The following is an 11,220-nucleotide window of genomic DNA, read 5'->3' as shown; positions in this document are numbered from 1 at the left end:
AAAAAAAAAAAAAAAAAAAAAAAATTTTTTTGGCAAGAAGTTTTGAATAAAAAAAAAAAAAGTTAATAAATTTTAGTACAGATTCTTGTCCTATACTCCATGTCTAAGATCACAGCATCTGGGTATGAGGTCTAAAAAAAACCCATTCAAACATGTTTCCTCCACAATTCCGCACGCTACAGCTTAACCCCATCCACCGGGACACTGCAATGAGTGCAAGAAATAAAAGGTTGACAATCGTGAACTTTAGTCATTTTTATTATTAGTTTCTTCTCCTTTAGGTTCCACTGCTCACTAAACAATTACATATCCCAACATTATTTTAATCTCTTGTAGGCATATCCTCATGAAGTGATACTTTATAATGACACACTGGATTCTTATTTACCAAGAAAGAGCTCTTCATTTGCTATTTCCCTTGTATTAAGCTACCAGATTCAGATTTTTTTTTCAAGAAAAGTTTCTCTCTTTATCAATGGCTTATTTCCTTCTCTCTGAAAAAAGAACTGTGTAACCTAATTTTCTGGCCTATGAAATCATTATTAAATAAAATTGATAAAATCAATGGTGTTCTAATTGAAAGGGATAAAAATGAGAATTCAGTGCTCCCAGGTTTCTTGTCTCCTATACCCTTTGGTCACTTAGTTTTCCAAGACACCAAAGAAAGCAATTCAAAAAGGTAGTAGAACCTAGTGAAAAACACTCTGAAAATAAATGGTATTTTAATTCATCACAATTCTTATTTTGCTCAAGACTGAGAAATTCAGAGGCAAATTTAATGCAATATTATATTAACTGTAAGCATATTTGCTTTTTTCCTTGTTATATTTAATACTTCCAAGAGTCTTAATAATTATTTCTATTATATAACTACACGTATGTTTGTATATTTCAAAACCATTACGGAAAGGTGAAATTGTATATATACAGTCTATATTCATATTCACAACTTACTCTCAATTCAGATGAACAATGTAAAGTAAAATGGTTTCCCTTAAAATGATTCACTTTGGTATCAAAATATGATCAGAGATTTTGAAAATTATGGCAATAAAATGTTTTAGGGAAGAGTGGAAACGCTCTAAAATAGGCTCTACATAGTTTTATCAATGTGATTTTAAAAAAGAAAAAGAACATAGACCAAAAATAGTATGATGTTATTCAACACACTGGAATAGTTCATCAACTTTAAATTCTTATACAAATATTTTTCCTAGTCCTATATTGCATGAAGATTCCATCTATAGAATCACAATATAGGGAGGAAATAACTTCCATGTTAAATATACATAAAGCCATTTTATATTAAATAACAACACAAAATTTTAACCAAACATTAGCATACTGCTTCCTTGATATTCCTCTGAGCGTAAAGATTTTTGAATCTTAAACTCCTAACTTTAACAGATGGATCAGATGTTTCAGCTCCTAAGTGTCAGTCTTTCACAAGAAATGAATTAGTCACACAGACCTCTTCTAGCTTTGAAAAAATCTGAAATCTATTCTAGGAATGCTGACTATTTCTACTGCCATGTTAACATTTTCTGGCATGTTACATGCAACCTTCTACGTTCAAAACACATAATTTTCATAAGCAATATAACCACATAGAAAATACTGGAAGAAACCTGAAATGATGAAGAAGCCAAATTAAACTTAAAATTTAACTATTTAGTGACACTAATGTAAATAATTCTACTAAAGAGAATTAGATGAACAGATAACCTTCACCAAATGTTTCCAGGGCAACAAAATCCATTCAAGGGATTAGTAAGATAAAAACTTCTCAAAATACTACTAAGACATTATTTGCCTTTTCCATTCATTCTTTCATCAGTGTACAGAGCAGCAGGCTACTTGGGTTTTGTCTGGCAAAACAAAACTATGTCTGCATAGCGCTGACTTATGAAAAACTGCTCTTATGTTTTAAAAACTTCACCTTAGTTTTTAATACAGTAAGTATCAATAGATACAACCCAAATAAATCAAGCAACGAAGGTTTTGAGCAAGTGGTAGTACAAGTTGAAAAGAATGGAGACAGGAAAGCGGGTTCCAATTTAAAGGAAGAAATCTGCAGAACTAAGTAAATGCAGACATTCAAGGTGGAAAAACATTTAAGATGAAGGTGTTTTGAAGCCCAGGTGAGACTTCAAATTAAATCTCAAAATGGCAGCTGGTTTCACATGAAGATAATAAATTATACTTTAAACACATTATTTCAAACCCAAATATGGGACATTAATGTAAAGCTTCCAAACAGTAGAGATGGCAGATCAAATTGAAGAAAGGCCAATCTTTAATTGCAGATTTGTGAGTAATTATGAAACATAGTACAAGTAAAATCTCCAAAGGAAGTAACAAGATTAAAACAACACCAACAAACAGTAGGCAAAGGACTGAATTTGAAATACCAAATTAAGAAGATAAGAGGAACTGCAGATGGGAAGGAAGGAGAAATAAAAGCCCAAGAGGTTTAAACCATAGGGTTACAGAAATGAAGAAAGAGAAAGGGCTCAGAAAGAATATATAACATTACAAGTAAAGGAAGTTTCTGTCTTTTACTTTGAGAGTCTGTGAATCACAAACCATTGGGAGAAGCAATATGGCAGAGTACAGAGATAACAGATTTGAAATCAGAAATCTGCATTCAAATTCCTGCCCTGACACTTACTGATTGTGTGATTTCAAAAACTCTTGAGTTTTTCATAAGTCAGCACTATGCATAGTTTTGTTTTGCCAGACAAAACAGTAAACAGATTGTGAGCTGCTGTTTTTCTACTTAGCCCGTGTATTCTATAATTAAAACAATAGTTCTACAGTATAAGATAAATCAACATTTTCATCAATGGGTTTAAGAGAATAATTTCATAAACTAGCTAGAATATAAAATATAAATTCTACACAAAAGGATTTTATCCAATTCTATAATTTCAGACAATGTTTCAACATTAACAATTTAGTAAACACCAGTTGTAAAACTAAAAGTACATAATCCTTAAAAATTTGTCAGATTAAGAATTTTGTATCTAATAAAAGTGTGAAGCTGGACACCACGGCTCACACCTCTAATCCCAACACTTTGGGAGTCTAAAGCAGGAGGACTGCTTGAGCCCAGACGTTTAAGAATGGCCTGGGCAACACAGTCAGACTCCATCTCTACAAAAAGCAAAAAAAAATTAGCCAGGCATGGTGGCTCATGCCTGTAGTCCCAGCTACTTGTGGGGCTGAGGTGGGAGGATCTCTTGAGCCCAAAAGGTCAAGGCTGCCATGACCTGTAATTATGCCACTGTACCCCCACCTGGGCAACAGAGTGAGACCCTGTCTTTATGGAAAAAAAAAAAAAAAGTCTGCTAAAATCCACACTAGAAAAACTATTTATCTGAAATTAGGCAGACATATGATCACTATCAAATCTCCTAACAAACAAAATTAGCAGTATTTGTTGTCATTAAATCTACATCACCAAAAATCATATTAGTATTCAAATAACAATCCCTCATCCAAACTCTTCCAACATATTTTAGTATTAAAAATTTATTGGATTTTTATAAAGTTAAATGTAGCTTTTTTTATTTTATTTTATTTTTTTGAGGCAGAGTATCACTTTGTCACCCAGGCTAGAGTGCAGTGGCATGATCATGGCTCAATGTAGCCTTGACCACTCAGGCTCAAGCCATCCTCCCACCTCAGTACCCAAAGGAGTTGGGACCACAGGCGCACACCACCACGCCTGGCTACTTTTTGTATTTTTAGTAGACAGGATTTCACCATGTTGCTCAGGCTGGTCTTGAACTCCTGAGCTCAAATGATCTGCCTGCCTTGGCCTCCTGAAGTGCTGAGATTACAGATTTGAGCCACCACACTTGGCCTATAGCATACATGATGGTAGTTGATTATGGTAAGACAGTACAAGTCCTTACATTATGCTAGTTAACTATGGTAATACAGTACAATTCTTAGGCAATACCTAACACCTCTGAAGGATTTAGAACAGAACCCTAAAAGTTAAGCACATTAATATTTCTCCTATAAAAAATACTCAATTCCTATTAAGCTCTACTAAAAAAATGAGTTTAGTCAGGTTTTGCTTCCAAACGAATCATTAAAAAATGTAGTTGCTACAGCTATTTGAATTTCAGAACTGCAGATAAAGAATAGTGGACTTACAGCTATTTATCTGACCAACACTGACAGAGTATAAACTAGGGTTTTATGATATATACGATCTAAAAAAGCCAAGCTTGCCCTCTCTTGCTAATTTCTGAAACACTGATGTAGCTCTCCTGAAATTTCTTTTTAACAGTGAGGGATTATGGTTCACTTCCTAATATAAAAACTCAATGCTATTTCTTATTTGTAAATATTTATTAAGTTAGGTATTTATACTTCATACACATTAAAACAAATTAATATTTACAAAGCTTTGGGATATACCTGGACACATAAAAGCAGAACATACCACCTTTTCTGAAAATCAGAGTTATAAAAAAAAAATCAGTATGACAAGACTCTAACATCTGAACATCAAATAACAAATTTAAAAGTTTCAAGAAAATGCTGCTTTCATTATTCAAAAAGAGTGGAGTGAAATATTACCATGTGTATCAGTTAACATACTTTTGCTTCCAAGGGAAAGAAAAAGGAACCAAAACACACTTAAACCTTAAGTAAATTTATTCTCCCAAAATGAAAACTCTCATAAGAGAAAAATTCAACAGTAGTATGTAGGATTCAGAAAAACTTTGGTCAGTCACATTTTCTCCTGCTACCATGTCAATGCTATTAACCTCTCTATGTCAGCTTTGCCTTCAAATTGGTTTACCTTAAAGTAGAAAAACGGCTGAAGCAGTTCCAGACTCATACCCACACAATGCCATCCTTGGAATCACTCCAATTGGATCCATTTATGGCCTGTACCAACCAATGGAGTTCTATTCTGTAATTTAGCTTAGAAAAATCATGGCCTACCCTGTATTCAAACCACACAACTGGATAAAAGACAGAATGGATACTGGGGAGGGGAATGTACACAGTGCCATAAGAGAAACAAAAAATTTACAATTAACAGTAAATAGTAAGGTCAGGTGTAGGTGCCTCACACCTGTAATCCCAGCATTTTGGGAGGCCAAGCTGGGAGGCTCACTTGAGGCCAGGAGTCCAAGACCAGCCTGGCAACAAAGCGAGACCTCATCTCCACAAAAGAAAAAATTAAAAAATTAGTTGGGTGTAGTAACACATGCCTGTAGTTCCAGCTATTCAGGAGGCTGAGGTGGGAGGATTGCCTGAGTTGAGGGGTACCAGGTGGCAGTGAGCAATGATCACACCACTGCACTCCAGCCTGGGTAACAGAGCAAGACCCTGTCTCAAAAAAAGTAAATAGTAATAGAAACTTGAGATGGTTAGTATGAATTAAAATATTCAAGTAACTTATGATATTCCTTTATTATTCAGTAAGCATTTACGAACACCTAAGTAAATGCTAGGTACTGTACTAAATATGTGAAGACGACAGAAAATGAATTTTAGACCTAAAGACACAAAACGAATTTTATACTTAAAGACATTCCTTGTATACAACTTAAAATTGTCTAAAAATAATATATAAAATTTATAAATACAGGGAAATAGCCTGTGTATGCTTTCAATTACATTGAAGTATCTAGTTAACATTTTTACTTTCACATGCAATAATATCCCTATACGAAGACGATAAGGTTTTGCATGATAAAATTTCTATAGTTCAATTATTCTAATGAATGAAAACATTCCCTACTTAAAATTATTGGAACTTATTGGAATTCCCTATTTAAAATTATTGGAAATTATTGGAATTCCCTATTTAAAATATATGCTAGAACATATAAATGATGGGTCAAAAGATCATATAAAACAATAGCCCCTTTAATTTTACACGGAAACACAATTAACATTTATTGGGTGATCATCACCTTCTTTTAAAACTAGCTAGTGGTAACAACTGCACAAGTTTATGTCCTACCATTGGGGCAATTTAGTCATATTCCTATATTCAAATCTTTGTCACCAATAGCAGTAACAAATTCAAGAGTGTGAAAAATAGTTGGCATACTTATGTCAGTCATAGAAGTCTTTCTACCTACCAGCAAAACCAATTTTGCTATAGTAAACCTATCAAGGTCATATTGACCAATGAAGTAAAAATCACTTTCATTCATTCATACATTCAACATTTTGTAAACAGACCAGAAATTAGCATTTTTAATAATGATGCAAGACAACATAAATGTCAGACTGACATAAAGAAACATACAAGGAAATGTAACGCTACCAACTCAATAAGAAACTTAAATGAGAAAACTAAGCAGAAATGGGTAGACCCAAACACAAAAAGGGGTTTTCTTTATATGCAAAATTATAAATCACTTTAAATTTCCTAAACATGAATATTATTCATATTTAAGACAGACGTTTTGCAAAATAACTTATCAGCTGATACACATCTCAGAACAGTTTAAACTCTTCATTCCCAAGTTACCCCTAAACACAAGCAAATTTATGGGTTTGGCCTTTAAAATACAGTATGTTTTTTTATTGTCCTTTTCTCTATTGAAAAAACCAGACGTATTTTGTTAAACACTTACACTTTAGACAGAACTGGCTTGAAAACAGAAATACAATCAACCTAAGCATCAAAGAAAGGTAGACAGATGGGTGGATGAATGGATGGATAGATAAGCAAATAAATAAATCACTGAGAACATAAATGGAAGCTAAGTTAAACAAGAGGAGAGTAAATTGATGTCTGCTCTTTAATTAATATCACAATATTATTCAAGGATAAATATTATGCAACAGTACTTCTCAACTGCCAGTTTTCCTTACATTACACTATCAATTTTCTAGAAAAATTCCTCAAAAAGTAGAACAGCAGTAATGTCAAAAATGTATCCCAAGACAAAACTAAGTAATGGGGCTAAAAAAGAAGCTCAAAATGAAAAAGGTTCACAATGTGCTATATATATTTCAACTTCTTCAACAACTTGGTCCTCATGCATAAAAAGGGCTTAGATATTTTGTTAGCAAAGATAATTTCAATACAGATAACCCAAAAGGTTCTCAAGCCATTTTTTTAAAAAGTTGACAAACTATTTGAAATTATCCAACATAACCTAATGAAAACTCTACTAATTAAACTTATTACTTAAAAGATTAGAAAGTAATATCACTATAACCCCTGGTTGAAAAAATAAAATTTTAATCTTACTTTCTTTTTATCAAAGTATATATGTTCATACTGTACAAGAAATATATTTGCTACCACGGTGTGGTAAAAAATAATTTAATCCCAAAGATATCCATGTCCTAATCCCAGGATCCTACAACTGTTACATTACATGGGAAAGGAGAATTAAAGTTTATATGGAATCATGGTTCACAGGCGGCAAGATTATCCTGGATTATGTCAACTGGCCCAAAGTAATCAACAGGGCACTTAGAAGTGTAAGGGGTAAGCAGGAGAGTCAGAAGGAGATGACTAGGGAAAAATGGTCAGAGAGCTACAACTGGGTTGGCTTTTAAGATGGAGGAAGGGGGCCATGAGCCAAGGAATGTGGATAGCTTCCAAAAACTAGAAAAGGAAAGAAAATAGATCTCTCCTAGAATAAACAGTCTTGCCACACTTTGATTTTAGCCCAGCAAGATTCAGGTCTTTTCATCATAGTTTCATCTCTAGAACTACCAAATATTAAGCGTATAACATTTAAACCACCAAGATTACGTTAATTAGTTAAAACAATTATAGAAATTTAATGCACGTGGCAATTCCTCATACATAAGACCCAAAATAAGAATAACTGATTGTCTTTGAGACACAGCATTCCCTCAACTACTTTCAAGTTCTTATCATTATCCTTCCGAATCATGTGCCACAGGTGTATTCAGCCAGGACTTCTAATATACTTACAGGTTTTTAATTAAACATATTTGTAGCTTTAAAAAAAAAAAAAATCACAAGCTAGCCTATTCAACATTTTCCATATAATTTCATTTTATATATTTATTTGTTTATTTACAGACAGGATCTCATTCTGTTGCCCAGGCAGAAGTGCAGTGGCATAATCTTGGCTCACTGCAGTCTCAACCTCAACCTCGCTGAGCTCAGGTGATCCTCCCACCTCAGCCGCCCAAATAGCTGGAACCACAGGCGTTGCACCACTATGCCTGGCTAATTTCTGTATTTTTTGTAGGAACAGGGTTTCACCATGTTGCCCAGGCTGGTCTCAAACTCCTGCGCTCAAGTATCTTCCCATCTCAGTCTCCCAAAATGTTGGGTTTACATGCATGAGCCACTGTGCCCAGCCTAATTTCATGTAACTTAAAATCTACTCTGCAGTAATCACAGTCTAACAGGAATATTACATTATGTTAATGCTAAACTGTTCCAAGTTTCGTTTAAGAAATATGAATGTAAGAAAATCTGGAAATAAATATAAAATGGTAGATTCTAGGCTAAAAAAACTAAATTAGTAATATTCAAATTTTCAAATAAAGACTTAGATAAAAAACTCATCAAGAGTTCACATAGTTATGGTTCAACATACATTTTTCTTTTTTTGGTAAAATTAGATACGGTGAAATGTAAAGATAGTATCAATTCAGTTAAGTTTTGACAAATATATATATTTATATATATATTTACTTGTGTAAATATATATACCTGTGTAACCAACAATCAGGATAGGAAACATTTCCATCACCTGAAGAAACTCTTTCCCATTCTTTCCAGTCAATCTCTACCATCCACAGATAATTTATTTTTTAATATCCAGCTTAATACCACCTTACCATTTACTAATATATGTAAACTTCCTCTTTACATCACTTAAATTCTCAACTAAGAAAGCAATAAAGTCATTTATATATACATTTTTTTTTTTCCTTTTTTAGAGATGGGGGGCGTCTCACCTATGTTGCCCAGGCTGGACTCCAAGTCCTGGGCTCTAGCAATCCTCTCACCTCAGCCTTTTACACAAACAAAATAAAAGTTGTTACTGATGGAACTCCCAATTTCTAGAACCACTAACATCAGCAATACTTAAGGAAGATTATACACTTTTGTACGAAAATAACCAGCCAAAACCTTCAAAACTACTTCTATTTCGTGTTAGAAACACCTATTAGCAAAACATACCTATTTTGCAATGTCGAGTCAACATTAATACATGCCGCATTAACTATATCACTGACTACAGTGATGAAAATCCGAGTTTACAAAAACACTCAGAAACTATTAAAATAGGTAGGTAAAAAACATTAGGTAGATACCTGTACAGATATTACAGTTAATTTGGAATTGTAAGCTTGCATGCATACAAGGGGAAAAAAATATTCCTAAATTTGAAATTTTCAGTGAAAAAGTAAGTGGCTCAGGGCACTACAAATAAATTTCATAGATAACGTATTCATAAATCAACCTTGGGAAGTCTAGTCTATGTCTTGTCTCTACTACGCCCCTTACCTTCAAGCTGCCCCTCCGTGAGAATGCACTTGGGAACACAACAGAGCACATTACAGCTCAAAATCACGCACATATCTACACTACTGAAAGAAAACACTGGCAGTGTCACACATAAGAAAGCAAAAGAAAAAAAAAGACAATCGATTCTGCATGGCATTTAACATTTTAATTGACATTTTTCGTCTTATTTAAAACCATGTAAAACCCAGAAACAGCTTGACTCCAAAGCACTGCATCTCTCTAACAAAAAAAGTACACTGGGGACAGAAAGAAAGAGATTACCCTCCATACCAAAATTTTTCACTTTTATAAACCTTCCCGGTTAGAAAGCCAAGCATCTATTAAGGTGAGGATGAACCCGGGCACCGCCACCACCACGGCCTCTGCCTCTAAAACACAAAGGAATCCCCGGACTGTGTGGGAAGGTCTCTGTCCTTTCCTCCCTCCCCTTCAGCAAACTTACAGGACAAGTTTTAAGTCTCGAGCTACAACACTATGAACACTTTTCCAAGAAAAGAGATGCCAGGGACGCTGGCCACCTATCGCTATGAGTGGTCCGCCCCCTACCCCCACCTGCCCGTGCGGCGCCGGACTCGCAGCTCCGCCTTTTGGGGAGGTCTCTGCGGCCGCCCAGGCGCCACAGCGGGGAGCTGCGGTCGACCCCTCCGGGATTGGGGGCAGGGCGGCTTCCGCGGCTATCCCGGGAGTCCCGCTCCGACACCGCCTCCCCTGGGGAAGCCGCTCGCAGAGAGACAAGGACCCAGGCAAGGGATGCAGGCAAACAAGCCAAGGGCTCGGCAGAGGGGCGTGACCGCCAGTTGGCCGGGCTGAGCGAGGTGCCAGAGGGAAGCCCGCAAGGTACGTCTGCGAGAGCCGGGTGCGGACGCGGCAGGGGGGAAGGGGGGCGCTCGCTCTCTTACCGCCAGGTCCGGATTGCGGCTGTCCCTGTGTGACACGGCTCGGATGACCCCCGCTCGCCAGCTTCGCCAGCCGCGTCCGCTCTCCCAGCGCTCCGGACGCGCCTCGTCGCTGACCGCCACACACAGGAACCGCTTCCCCACCAGCTCCGGCCGCGTCTCCACCGCCATAGCCGTCGCTGCCGAAGCGACCGCTGCCTCCTCCAGTGTGAGGGAACCGGTGAAACCTCGCTCCTACCGGCCGCTCATGCTGAGGAGAGCGAACCGGGGCACGGCAGCGGCCCCGAACGAGCGCAGACTCGGGGCGCACTGGCCGCTCTGCCCCGGACACAGCGACCTCGGTCCCTCCCCCAAACACTCCTCTGGAATCCCAGATTCGCAGCGTTGGGCTGCAGCGCCACACAAGAAAACTGAGAGAAAACCCAACACGGCCGTCGAACACCCAGAGGCAGCCCAGCCGCCGCCACCGCACCGCGACCAGTACTGCTCCGTCTCCCTCCTCGGGCAGCGGCGACGCGCAGCGCGTCTCCTTCCGCCGGCGCGGGCGGGGCAGGAGCCGCGGGAGGGTCGGCGGAACCACCGCAGACGGAAAGTAGTGCCCAGCCTTGCGGAGGCGGCGGCCGCCACGGGGTCCTCCGAGTTCCAGAGGTGGCGGCGGCGGCAGACCAAGAAATGGAAGCCGGCCGCGGGGAAGTAGGCGACAGCTATTCAAAGCTTTTGGGGGTCTACCTGTGTATTCGTTGCTCCCTCAGAAGTGGAGGTGAGGGGAAAGTGAAGTGTAGTGGTTCCACTTTGATCACAAAATAA

The 11,220-nt window shown here is 37.7% G+C and overlaps 1 protein-coding gene across 1 annotated transcript in view; it reads right to left on the bottom strand.

Moving 5' to 3' along the window:
* Positions 1 to 10,922, bottom strand: part of JMJD1C (jumonji domain containing 1C) — a 310,806-nt gene extending 299,884 nt beyond the window's left edge. The window contains exon 1 of the mRNA XM_012002668.1: positions 10,417 to 10,922. Within this exon, the coding sequence (XP_011858058.1) occupies positions 10,417 to 10,584 (168 nt within the window). The 5' untranslated portion in view covers positions 10,585 to 10,922. The remainder of the gene's footprint in view (positions 1 to 10,416) is intronic.
* Positions 10,923 to 11,220: the final 298 nt, after the last annotated feature.

The sequence above is a fragment of the Mandrillus leucophaeus genome, unplaced genomic scaffold (genome assembly GCF_000951045.1).
Source record: "Mandrillus leucophaeus isolate KB7577 unplaced genomic scaffold, Mleu.le_1.0 Scaffold694, whole genome shotgun sequence".
NCBI classification, from domain to species: domain Eukaryota; kingdom Metazoa; phylum Chordata; class Mammalia; order Primates; family Cercopithecidae; genus Mandrillus; species Mandrillus leucophaeus.
Note: the sequence above shows the minus strand (reverse complement) of the source record. Positions and strands in the feature narration are given on the sequence as shown.